The following is a 13,692-nucleotide window of genomic DNA, read 5'->3' as shown; positions in this document are numbered from 1 at the left end:
AAGTACATCAAGTATAAGCCTTCCCAGCAATCTGCAGCCTTCAATTCCGGTGCTAAAGAGAGGATTATTAGGATGGTGGAGATGCCTGTAGATCCACTTGATCCACCAAAGTTTAAGCATAAGAGAGTCCCAAAGGCTTCTGGCTCTCCGCCTGTTCCGGTCATGCATTCACCGCCCAGGCCTGTTACTGTCAAGGACCAACAAGACTGGAAAATCCCTCCTTGCATCTCAAATTGGAAGAATCCAAAAGGTTACACAATCCCTCTTGATAAACGTCTAGCTGCTGATGGAAGAGGCCTACAGGACGTTCAGATCAATGATAACTTTGCCAAGTTATCAGAGGCGCTCTATGTAGCTGAGCAGAAAGCTAGAGAGGCTGTTTCAATGCGTTCAAAGGTGCAAAAAGAGATGTCAATGAAGGAGAAGGAAAGGAAAGAGCAGGAATTGAGGGCTCTTGCCCAAAAAGCTCGCTCTGAAAGAACAGGTGCTGCTGTGAGTATGCCTGTTTCATCTGACAGGGGTAGGAGTGAAAGTGTTGACCCAAGGGGTGATTATGACAACTATGACCGGGAGAGAGAAAGGGAAAGAGAGAGGGAAGGACCAAAAGAGACTAGAGAGGAAAGGGAGGAACGGATTCAGAGAGAGAAGATCCGAGAAGAGCGTCGTAGGGAAAGAGAGAGGGAGAGAAGGTTGGAAGCTAAAGATGCTGCCATGGGGAAGAAGAGCAAGATCACAAGGGATAGAGACCGTGATATCAGTGAGAAAGTTGCTCTTGGAATGGCATCTACTGGAGTGAAAGGCGGGGAAGTTATGTATGATCAACGGCTGTTTAACCAGGACAAAGGAATGGACTCTGGATTCGCTGCTGATGACCAGTACAATTTATATGACAAAGGCTTGTTCACTGCACAACCCACTCTTTCAACGCTGTACAAGCCAAAGAAGGATAACGATGAAGAAATGTATGGAAACGCAGATGTACAGCTCGACAAGATCAAGAACACTGAGAGGTTTAAACCTGACAAAGCTTTCACAGGGGCTTCCGAGAGGGCTGGTACCAAGAGAGACCGACCTGTTGAGTTTGAGAAGGAAGAGGAACAAGATCCTTTCGGTCTAGACAGGTGGGTTTCTGATTTGAAGAAAGGTAAGAAGCCTTTGGACAAAATCGGGTCTGGAGGAACTATGAGAGCAAGTGGCGGCGGTGGTAGCTCGTCAAGGGATGACCATGGCGGATCTGGTCGAACCAAGATCAATTTCGAACGCAGTGGCCGTTGAAAATCATGACAACGAAAGCTTTGTTTGATTTCAATATATAACTTGTTATCTTGGATCTGTTGAAACAGTGTTTGCTTTTGATTCAGTATCTATGTTGTAGCGACTTGTGTGAGTCTCTGAACTCTACTCGAATACAATCTTTCAACTTCATATATCAGATCTTTGAGCTTTATTCCTACTACTTTTTGAGTTGTAACAGATCTTTTGTACATAACATATCCTAGTTTGAAAGTTTTTAAGAAGAGTTTTGTTATTAATTTGGATCAGGACAAAAACAAGAAGACACACATGTTCTTCTTCTCTGGTCTCATCTCCAAGATTCATGTTACAACTAAGACGAGAACAAATCACTTGACAATCTTCCACCGTCTGAATCTCATCGCCTCTGTCTCAGCTTCCTCGATTACGTCTCTATCGCCTCAGGATCGAAACAAAATCTTGGCTACTCTGTTATCAAACTGCACTAGTCTCGCTCGTGTCCGTCGGATCCATGGTGATATCTACCGTTCACGCATCCTCGATCAATACCCGTTCCCTTTCTTATGGAATAACATCATGCGGTCCTACATACGACATGATTCTCCTCTCGATGCAGTTCAAGTGTACCTCGGCATGGTGAGATCGAATGTTTTGCCCGATCGGTACACTCTTCCGATTGTAATCAAAGCAGCCGTTCAGATTCATGACTTTCCGATGGGAAAGCAGCTTCATTCCGTCGCCGTGAGGTTAGGGTTCGTCGGAGATGAGTTCTGCGAGAGTGGGTTTATCACGTTGTATCTCAAAGCAGGGGAGTTTGAGAATGCACGTAAGGTGTTCGATGAAAATCCTGAGAGGAAGCTGGGGTCTTGGAACGCTGTTATCGGAGGGTTGAATCATGCTGGGAGAGCTGATGAGGCTGTGGAAATGTTTATGGAGATGAAAAGGAGTGGGTTTGAGCCGGATGATTTCACTATGGTGAGTGTGACTTCAGCTTGTGGAGGATTAGGTAACTTGAGCTTAGCTTCCCAGTTGCATAAATGCGTTCTACAAGCTAAAACCCAAGACAAATCTGATATCATGATGATGAATTCGCTCATTGATATGTATGGAAAATGCGGGCGTATGGATTTAGCTAGTCAAGTGTTCGAGAAAATGCCACAGAGAAACGTTGTCTCCTGGAGTTCCATGATCATGAGTTACGCAGCTAACGGGAATACATTAGAGGCCTTGGAATGCTTCCGTCAGATGAGAGATATTGGTGTTAAACCAAACAAGGTCACGTTCGTGGGAGTTCTCAGTGCTTGCGTCCATGGAGGTCTTGTGGAGGAAGGAAAAACGTATTTCGCAATGATGAAGTCAGAATTCGAACTAGAACCGGGGTTATCTCACTACGGATGCATAGTTGATCTGTTGAGCAGGGATGGGCAGCTTGAGGAGGCCAAGAAAGTGGTGGAAGGGATGCCAATGAAGCCTAACGTGATGGTTTGGGGTTGTTTGATGGGTGGGTGTGAAAAGTTTGGAGACGTTGAGATGGCTGAGTGGGTGGCTCAACACATGGTCGAGCTCGAGCCTTGGAATGATGGTGTGTATGTTGTCTTGGCTAATGTGTATGCACTCAGAGGGATGTGGAAAGATGTTGAGAGAGTTAGGAATATGATGAAAGACCAGAAGCTTGCTAAGGTTCCTGCCTATAGCTATGCTTCAACGACATTTTGAAAAATCCATGTTTTTGATAAATTTTCCCCTTCATGTTCGAACAACATAATATAAAGAAGAGAATGTACTAAATATTATTAAAAAAAAAGAAACCAATTATTTCAAGTGTAATCGTTAGAAGCAAGTAGCTAGAGAAATTACTTAACATCTTTTCATATTATTACTTAAACAACACATTCTAAAACAATGTAATTCTTTCATTCATTTCAGCAATTACATATTACGCTAGTGCGATTTAGTTTTTAACAAAAAATAAATTACCAAATTTGAACGTATAGCCACATTTTACTACTTTCAAATCAGTTTCATATTTTCCATACAGTTTCTACCCACAAATTAAGTTCTGAAAGCGTTTAAACCTACAATTAAAGTCGTTAACCAATCAAACATTTACATTAAGCATGTCTTTCTGTTTGGATAAATTAATCATATACTTTGTTAGGATGAAACACTATTTTTTTCTTTAAAAAAAAAAAAAAAAACCTGCAAATAACTATATATGGGGTTTCGGTTTTCATTCAACATTTAATGGAGATTAGATTTGTGAACACTTATGGGCCTAGTGATTTTTTTAAGTCCAAAACTTGATAAAAAACAAGAAAAAATTGGGCTTTACTTTCTCAACATATTAGGCCCATCATTATCAATATAAGTGACATGTTTTTTTTTTGCTTTTTCTTCAAATCTCATAATCATCAAAACTCAAAAGTAATATCTAATAGTTCAATAAACAAAATGGAAAAAATGTAAAGTTAATGCAACTCCTAACATCTGAGTCAGCATCTACATCTCACGGTCGAATTTTTTTTGGTTTTATTTGTATATAGGTAAGTGTAGATGTTGAGATGTAGTAATTGGTTCTACTACTTATTAAGCTCTTGTTTTCCTCTTAAGTTTTTAATAACCAAAGAAAAAGTTAGTCTGATTGATAATTTACATAACAATGTACCCATAACGAGAACAAAAGTTGTTCAAATATCACTCTCACCCAAATTAATATTTACTACAAATTATTGTGTTTGATTAAAAAGAAAGTTTATGTGCATTGAATTATTGAAACAAAAAAAAATCGATTAGATTTGTAAATTTCACATATTATTTAAACCATCGCTCATCATCAGCATCTCACCATCATTATTCTCATTCATCTTTCTAATCTCACCATTATTGAGAGAGCTATGAAGATAAAAAAATTCATTTTTCGTTTGCTTTTTCCTGATTTTCTTAAACTCTTCCTCCAAGGTCCAACTGAGAGTTAGGTTCTACGGGACTACATGCCCAATAGTGGAGACTGTGGTTCGGACCGTAGTCCAGAAGGCGATGAATGATGACGCCAGAAACGGCGCCGTTTTGCTTCATCTTCAATTCCACAACTGCTTCATTGAGGTTTGACCACCGACTTCTATGCTAACCTCTATGAAATAAATCTTAATTAAGAAAACAAATTTTGTAGATCAATCAATTTTAAAATTAATAGATATTTTTGACTTATTTTTTTCTTATATTTTCTTATGTTTTGCTTATAATTTGCTTACAATTTGCTAATTTTTACTTAACATGTTTTTAGCCAATTTTTCTTTGTTTTTGTTCATTTATTAACTTAAATTGTTGTAGTTAAACATAATTTTCTTTCAATAATATTTAAATTAAATTAATGTTTTCAAAATATTTGATATAATCTTATAGAATTAGAATAACAATAAATTTGAGTTTTTCTTTAGACCTTTATTATATTCAAACCAAACATAGTATCATCATGTGTCAGTACTCTTGCATCATCAAAATTCAACATCACCAATTTGATTTAGTTTTTGGATGGATTATTTAACTCTTCAGATTGTTTATTAGGACATCTCCAGCCCCACTCTATTTTAGAGTCAAATCTCTATTATAGAGCAACATTTGCTTCAGCCCTATTCTATACTAGAATTTCTCCCGTGCATACGCACGACATTGCTTTTTGTAATCAAATAATATATAACTAATTGTTAAGAGTAATATACAATAAAAAAAAATTGGTTGAATATTACCAAATTTCTATGTTGTTAAAAGTAAATGTAATGTTGATTATATTGCAACTCTCCATTATAAGCTATAAATTTAAGGTTTATAGCTTGACAAAATTAAAGATATCTTTTAAACGCTTGAATAAATAGTTCGATATATATGTTCATAAAATTAAGAAAAACCCGTCCATAAATCACCAACACAAGCTCTATGTCACTAAGCAACACATACATCGCCCTTTCAATAACAAAACAGTGCATGTTCTACACAGAAATGACTACATGCTTTATATACACAATTGTATTCTATTGCACATGCTTGTTCACTCTTCAGTTTCCTCCTCACTTGCCAATTCCTTCTTCTTAACTTCATTTCCACATGTCTTTATCCTTGTATAAACCATAAGGCTAATCATGGCCATTTTAAAATTTACCAAAGCATAGTATCTGATGAGAATAAATCATAATCATTTAATTAGTATAGTTAAAACAATACATACATAGATTCAAAAAAAAAACAAATAGGAATAATGTATACAGAGTGGATATATATGTCTTGTTTCAGTATCGATTGAGCAAGCTATAGAAAGACATATTGACAAACCTTGGAGAGATGAAAAAATTGTATGCCACTTTGATCATGCTTACAACTTGGACCGTGCATGGGCTGAAAATGAAAATCAATATGCCAAACAAAAGGTAATTTTGGGAACATCAATCAACATATATATTGTGGAAAAGTTAATAAAAAATGGTTCCAAATAAAAAAAATTGGATTGCATTAAGTAAAGGACTAATCATTGTTGTTCTCTCTTTTCTTTTTATTATTGTTATTTAAAACAGACAAAGAGAATTAAATTCTTTTTATTTTTCTGCGAAGACTTGAGGAAGGGTTTCATGAAGGAATTAAATAAAATTTTACCCAACAACGTAGATCAATTGTTCCTAGAACCTGACAGTGGGAAATTAATAAGAAGAAGTCCATATGTGAGGTAGAGGTACCATAAGGATATCATGTCTTGTAAATGGCATAGAAGACAATTTGAGATTAGGAGACAGTTTGAAACTCCATTGGCGGAAAGCTCATTCTTTCATGTTGGAGACTAACCCCTACAGTTAGATGGTAAACATTAAACAAAAGATGTAAAAACCTCACGATCCATAACTAATTGCTAAATAAAACAATAGGTGAAAGAGTGGGAGACTGTAATTCGGATCTAAACTTGCAAATCCATAATTCTATATATGAGAATAACCTTGAGAATTACTCCAGCTTTATCTTTGGATAATAATTCCATGTCCACGATATTAAAGCTCTGATCTTCCATTCTTTTGTCAAAGAATTTTAGATGTGAAAGATGGGTATAATCCAGAGAATCTTCCACCTGAATATATAAAAATCATAATTAATATGAGTTGAAGATAAAATCTATGAATATGAACAAAAGTTTGAACATTCACCTGAGTGAGAATTGTAATAGATGAGCAGAAAAAAAAACGATGGAACAGAGAGGATTAGAGGAGAGGATAACAGATAATAGAAACTGAATTGGGATTTAAATAAAAGAGGAATCGGTTGTATAATCACCTTGAACGTGGAGGTGTTAGTGGGCGGAAAATTAGGGATACAAATCGATAAAGCATGAGAAGACATAGAAAAAGAACAAAGAAAATAGTTACAGGGTTTACAAATCATTTTTATGTACTTAGACTTTATTAATAGCCCAAACATTTGCAAATATATTCTTTTTAAATTTTCGTTCAGGTTTTCTTAGACGTGTAAACGTTTTTATATTTTCCTTTCTCGTAAATGTTTTTTTGTCCGAAAGTAATGGATAAATGGTTTTGTTTTTTCTTTTAATTTTGAAATATTAAATTTGATGTGGCAGAATTTTACTGGTCAGGTGATTTGTGTTTTATAGGATAAAAGATTTACTCTAAAATAGAGAAAATGATAGGATTGCTCTATATATAGAGCAACTCTATTCTCACCTCTATTTTTTTACACTAAGACCATCTCCAATGGTTTTCCTTATTTTTTTTTTCTATAATAGAGGTGAGTTTTACTCCAATGGTCCTCTATTCTCACCTCTAAAATAGAGATTGCTATTTTTTAGAGGAACCTTTGTAAAAAAAATTAGGGTTCTTCTATAAATAGAGGAAAAAATAGCAATCTCTATTTTAAATGTGAGAATAGAGGACCATTGGACTAAAACTCATCTCTATTAGACCATCTCCAATGGTTTTCCCTATTTTTTTCTTCTATAATAGAGGATCTCTATAATAGAGTAGAGGTTTGCTCTAATGGTTTTCTCTATTTTTTCCTCTAAAAAGAATATTCCAAATAGATTCTTTTTTTATTTTACAATTAACACCTTTTATTTATAAAAATTGCAAACTAACCCATTTTACTTTAAATTTGTAACACTTTCAAAAATTATTATTTTTATTTAAATTAAATATTTTAACGATATTGGTAGATCCCAAAGTAATTTACCGGATTATTAAGTTATTAGTTTTTGTTGTATTAAAATAATTATTATGGGTTGAATGAAAAATAAATTTTATAATTTATATAAATTATCTTTTCCAAATGGTAGTCTCAATATTTTAGACTAAATATTTATAATTAAATTTATATTATTAGTTTTTAAAAATACTTATTTTATTTAATTTGTATTATTAGTTCTTAAAAATATTTATTTTGGTCATAAATAAAAGAAGTTAAAGATTAAGAGGACTACTTTGCAAATAAAATAGTTCACCTCTATTTATAGAGGAAAAAATAGAGTTCCTCTAAAAATAGAGAAAAAAATAGCAATCTCTATTATAAAGGTGAAAATAGAGATCCATTAGAGCAAAACTACTCTATAATAGAGTTTACAAGTGAAAATAGAGGACCATTGGAGATGCTCTAATGGATACCTCTATTTTTTCTTTTAAAAAAGAATATTTCGTAGAGATTTCTTTTTTATTTTACTATTAATATCTTTTACTTATAAAAGTTGCAAACTAACCCATTTATTTTATGAAACTTTCATAAAATTATGATATTATTTAAATTTTTAACATTCAGAAATATTATTTAAATATCATATTTATTAAAAGAAATACATTGCATCATATAAAACAATAAAACATAGTAGATTTAAAATAATAATACATTACCAAACCAAATCTTGACTGTTATTTTTGTTTATCTGATATGAGAATTGAATCTTACGACAAACTTTCAGTATTGTGTTTTTCAATACGAAATCTCCACTTCATTAAATTATTATTAAACTATTTAAATATATATTTTATTTATTTTGATCATAAATATAAAAGTATTAAAAGTTTAAAGACTATTTTATAAATAAAAAAGTTCAACTCTATTATAGAGGTAAAAATAAAAATGGGTTGGAGTAGATTTTACTCTAAAATAGAGTTAAAAAGCAAATATAAAGGTGGATTGGTGATGCCCTTAGACCATCTCCAATGGTTTTCCCTATTTTTACCTCTAAAATAGAGGAACTCTATAATAGAGATGACTTTTGCTCTAATGGATACCTCTATTTTTTCCTCTAAAAAAGAATATTCCGTAGAGATTCTTTTTTTATTTTACTATTAATACCTTTTACTTATAAAATTTGCAAACTAACCCATTTATTTTATGAAACTTTCATAAAATTATGATATTATTTAAATTTTTAATATTCATAAATATTATTTAAATATCACATTTATTAAAAGAAATACATTGCATCTTTTAAAATAATAAAACATAGGAATTAGACTATTTAAATATATATTTTAATTATTTTGATCATAAATATAAAAGTGTTAAAAGTTCAAGGACCATTTTATAAATAAAAAAGTTCAACTCTATTATATATAGAGGAAAAAATAGAGTTCCTCTATATAGAGAGGAAAAAATAGAGATCTCTATTATAGAAGTAGAAATAGAGATGGGTTGGAGTAGATTTTACTCTAAAATAGAATTAAAAAACAAATATAGAGGTGAGTTGGAGATGTCCTTATACAGTTATTCTATTATAGAGATAAAAATAGAGGACTATTGGAGATGTTCTAACTCTATTTTAAAGTTGAAAATAGAATGATATATTGGAACAAAATAATGTTTTATTTTTGAGTTACTCTATTTTTAAGAAAAAAATAAAGATATAAATTGGAGATGGTCTTAAACTAACGTTGGAAAAAGGAGTCAACGAATGTTTGTGTGGGTTCTCTCATTGGGCCATTAACTTAATTAGGCCGAAACTGAAAGTGATTTTGAACATTAGACGACCGACCCATCGAGGAACGAAGAAAGTCCGTTGACCGTTGGTGCTTCACTTCCTTGATCCTTTTTGAGTTTTTGTAAAAAAGAAAGGTAATCTCTTCACCTGATATTATTGGTTTCGCCAACGTACGTGTTAAAAGAATATTTTGCTTCTTCCACTAATCGCTTTATTATACACTTGCTTGAACGTTCAAAGGTTGATGATTAGGGTAAGAGGTGTCTCTATTACAAGAGTCATAGGATAATACAACCAAAGAAAGGATACTGTCTCCTTGTGCAAAGTAAAGTCTTCTCATACCGAAGTTCTCACCAAATTTTATGCCTTTTGGGTCTCTTCTTCCTCTACTTTGTATTTCTATTTTCTCTCTTGTTTCTTTGCGTTCCCAATAGTGTCTCAACAATCTTTTAAGGCTTTGGGACTAAAGTCTATATACAACTTAATGGGCGTCGTCCGTTTATCAAACCAAGTCGTTGCTAGTAACCTGTGTCATTAAGCCAAATACAGATATATACTGCCATCTGTTGGCTCTCTCTCCTTGTTTCTTCTTCTTTGATTCTCTGTTGTTGTGGCCGAGTCGCCGAGACCTGGAGGTGCGTGTGTATTAGTAAACTTTTATTATACTATACATTACCCCAAAATAAAAAAACTTTTGTTTTATCCCATATGAGAATTTTAAATTCCAAGTGACTAAATAGCATCTAAATCATTGAATTATTTATCAGCTACCGTCAGTCGGATATTATAATATTCTCAGAGATTCCATTGTCATGATAACATTAAATTATCATCTTGATCGGTATGTATGCATATACACATGCGTGAGACAAATCTATTAAAAGTTTATACTAATATGGATTAGCCATCAATGGACAAAATTGATTACGAGATAATCTTGCTTCCAAATATGTAACAGCGAGTTTGATTGATAGTAAACCCATTTGAATCACCATTATGTTATATGCTATTACGTCATTGACGTGTGTATTATATATCTGCTTTGAATAGACACAGATAGAGTAATGAAGATACAATATTAATCTCTTGAGGCTTTGGTATTTGGCTTTTCTATTGGCATCATGATAACCAAAAGATAATACTTTGACAATGTTAAGTGTTACGGTACCATTTTCTAGCTAAAAGACTAAAACTATAGCTAAGCGCCTAAGAAGACTGTCACAAAACCAATCAAATTTGTAACTTTTTGTCATCATTGACCTTTCAAAATTCAGCCTTTTATCTTTTTAAACAGAAATAAATAATGATACTAATCTGTTTACGTTTATGTTAACTTCATCTAGATGAAATATCAGTTTCGACGTAATAAATCAAGACTTACCAAAATTATCTTCAGATTGAAGTTTTATCTATAAAGTTTCCACGTATATCAATCATCAAATATGTGGTATATACGACAAAGTGGAAAATGACATGAAACGACTTTTTTACTGTCGCGTATGCAAAATTTCGAGTTGTATTTCGACGAAAAGGGGGAGGAAAAAAAAAGTCACGACTCAACAACGTTAAATAAATATAAAACATTAATCAACAAACATTTTACAAGAGAACGAATATTAAACAGTTCATTTAATAATGCAATTAAGAATGGATAAGATAGTGACACACCTCATTACACTTATATATACGCATGAGAGACTCATAGGTAAGTCATTTCTTGCTCTCAAAAAAAAAAAAAAACAAGAAGAATAGGAAGAGACAGAAGAGAGAATATTTTGAGATGGGAAGTTTAGGAGAAGAAGATTTAGAGAAGCTTGTGCTCGATTATATCGAGTCATCTCCGATCACAGTCTCCGATCATACGGACGACAAGTCTTCAACAGCTCTTATCAGTCTTCAGGTTTTATCTCTTTTCACCCAAATGCATTTTCACTTCTTTTTCATCTAGATGAAAATTTAATTATTCAACTTTTTTAAAAATATTAACAGGAGATTCTTGGAGAAAAAAGAGAAGAGGAGAAGAATCTTGAAGAGAAGATAGAGTCGTTTATGAGGAGAAAAAGATTATCATACATAGGAGACGATGAGAAGAGAGATGTGATGAAAAAGATTGTCTCTAAACTCAGATCTTACGGGTACGATGCTTCATTCTCCAAAACCTCATGGGACTCTTCTTTTGATCATCTTGAAGGTAAACAATAAATTAACACTCATTAATAAACTATATATATGTTTGAGACTTTAGAAAATATCTATGTTACCAATCTTTTTATAAGTTGAAGACTTATTCCTTCACTGTTTGAAAATATTGATAAAGTCAAGAATTTAAATACGTGGATTTTGTGGAAAATAGATAATTTATTGTTTGTGAAAATGTTTTACAGGGTGTAGAGTGTTTAGGTGCACGAGGAAGTATGAGTACATTGACGTCATGGTGAAGGGTGATGGCGACGGGGATGACATAATCCAGCTGAGACGTGTGATAGTTGATCTTGATTTCAAATCTCAGTTTGAGCTGGCGAAACAGACAAAAGCTTACAAAGACATGACTGAGTTGCTTCCGACAGTGTTCGTGGCGACAGAGGAAAGACTCAGGAGAGTAGTTTCGCTGGTTTGTGGTGAGATGAAAAAGTCGATGAAGAAAGAAGGAATGTCTAGACCACCATGGAGGACTTCGAGGTACATGCAGTCCAAGTGGCTACCTGAGAATCGTCGAAGAGTCTCTAGCTGTAAGAAAGGGTCTTGGTCTTGGTCTGTGTTTGATGATGGTGGTGAAGAAGCTAGGAGCTGGACAATGAAGGGTAGTAGTGGTTCCAAAACTAAGTGTTGTTTTCCTATTTTCTGAGAGGAATTCGCAGCGTTTTTTTTGTTTTCGTTTTTATGAGTATTTCAAAAAGTAAAAACAATTGATCGGAGTTGTTTTTTGTTCGTTGCTTTGCTTCGTACGATTATTTCTTTTTTTTGGGGGATGTTGTGGAGATTTTTGTGTTGCACACAAAAGAAAAAAATTAAAAGTGGGGCTTGTTGTGTCAGGTTTTTTCTGATGCTATATCATTGCATCTTCTACTTGTATCGAGAGCTGATGGGATATATATATATATATATTATATATAATATGTTTTTGTCGTGATGCAAATCTCCATATAATATATGTTATAGTATGTTTTTAAGTTTCGAATGATGATGCTTCGTCCATATTTCAAAATCATCTATGTGCTTTCACTTATAATGTGCTTTTAAAAAAAAATTTGGGTTAAAACTTAAAAGATATACTTACAAAGTTACAATGCTTCGTCCATATTTCAAAATCATCTATGTGCTTTCACTTATAATGTGCTTTTAAAAAAAAATTTGGGTTAAAACTTAAAAGATATACTTACAAAGTTACAATGCTTCGTCCATATTTCAAAATCATCTATGTGCTTTCACTTATAATGTGCTTTTAAAAAAAAATTTGGGTTAAAACTTAAAAGATATACTTACAAAGTTACAATGCTTCGTCCATATTTCAAAATCATCTATGTGCTTTCACTTATAATGTGCTTTTAAAAAAAAATTTGGGTTAAAACTTAAAAGATATACTTACAAAGTTACAATGCTTCGTCCATATTTCAAAATCATCTATGTGCTTTCACTTATAATGTGCTTTTAAAAAAAAATTTGGGTTAAAACTTAAAAGATATACTTACAAAGTTACAATGCTTCGTCCATATTTCAAAATCATCTATGTGCTTTCACTTATAATGTGCTTTTAAAAAAAAATTTGGGTTAAAACTTAAAAGATATACTTACAAAGTTACAATGCTTTTGTGGTTTATGTTTCAAATTTGATCCGTTTGAGAAGGATAAATGGATAAAATCTCTAATATTTCTGAGAAGAAAAAGAATATTGCCTTTTAATATCTAAAGTTCTTTTGGTTCAAGATTATATTGATTATGTTGGATAATATTCTTGATAAGAGGACTATCTTCCCTCGAAACGGAAGAATTAGTTAAATAAAATATCTTGAACGTTTATTATGGTTTTTTAGTTGAAAAATTACGAGAATTGTAGATCAAAAATTTTAAGAAAAGAAATCAGTGAGAGTTTAATTAACATGTGAGATGAAAAAAAAAACGATAGAGATGCCGAATTAATCGAAATAATTTTAGGTGATAGTAAGAAAATGGTATATCAGTAATTCAATATCACCATATGATATAAGTTGAAAGAGCTCTAAGCACAGACTTTTTCATAAAGTTCGGAAGATAAATTTTCCTTGTTCTTTGCATTCATTGTATAAAAAATGTATATAATCATAAATTCATAATCGGTAGCTTCTCCGATAGAATCATATATGATAAGAACGGCGAGGTGTACATAAGAAGATATCAGATAAAATATCTAAAGTCGAAACTGTAATTTAATTAACAATAACCAATTAACCAAACAAAACCATCACTTTCAACCACACTTTGTTAAGTAATCCCTCTTT

General features: G+C 32.6%; 3 protein-coding genes and 1 long non-coding RNA gene across 6 annotated transcripts in view; 3 read left to right on the top strand and 1 right to left on the bottom strand.

Annotated features, from left to right (window-relative positions):
- Nucleotides 1–1,432, top strand: part of LOC104702493 (SNW/SKI-interacting protein-like) — a 5,827-nt gene extending 4,395 nt beyond the window's left edge. The window contains exon 3 of the mRNA XM_010418345.2: nt 7–1,432. Coding sequence (XP_010416647.1) covers nt 7–1,275 — 1,269 coding nt within the window. The 3' untranslated portion in view covers nt 1,276–1,432. The remainder of the gene's footprint in view (nt 1–6) is intronic.
- On the top strand, nt 1,538–3,075 carry LOC104702494 (pentatricopeptide repeat-containing protein At1g77170). Its single transcript, XM_010418346.1, has one exon. The coding sequence runs from the start codon at nt 1,564–1,566 to the stop codon at nt 2,968–2,970; it is 1,407 nt and encodes a 468-aa protein (XP_010416648.1). The 5' UTR covers nt 1,538–1,563; the 3' UTR covers nt 2,971–3,075.
- LOC104702492 lies at nt 4,585–6,900 on the bottom strand. Of its 3 annotated transcripts, none has more exons than XR_754042.2 (4): nt 6,438–6,900; nt 6,233–6,361; nt 5,581–6,086; nt 4,585–5,423 (listed from the first exon to the last, which is right to left on the bottom strand). It is a non-coding gene; the product is annotated as an uncharacterized LOC104702492 (long non-coding RNA). The 3 variants fall into 3 exon arrangements; XR_754043.2 differs by having other exon boundaries at nt 6,565–6,900; XR_754041.2 differs by having other exon boundaries at nt 6,233–6,900.
- LOC104702491 lies at nt 10,959–12,204 on the top strand. The gene is made up of 3 exons (XM_010418343.2): nt 10,959–11,117; nt 11,207–11,408; nt 11,602–12,204. The coding sequence occupies exons 1-3, from the start codon at nt 10,998–11,000 to the stop codon at nt 12,060–12,062; spliced, it is 783 nt and encodes a 260-aa protein (XP_010416645.1). The 5' UTR covers nt 10,959–10,997; the 3' UTR covers nt 12,063–12,204.

This window comes from Camelina sativa, chromosome 7 (assembly GCF_000633955.1).
Source record: "Camelina sativa cultivar DH55 chromosome 7, Cs, whole genome shotgun sequence".
Taxonomy (NCBI): Eukaryota; Viridiplantae; Streptophyta; class Magnoliopsida; order Brassicales; family Brassicaceae; genus Camelina; species Camelina sativa.
The sequence above is the reverse complement of the archived record's forward strand: the minus strand, read 5'-3'. Positions and strand labels throughout refer to the sequence as shown.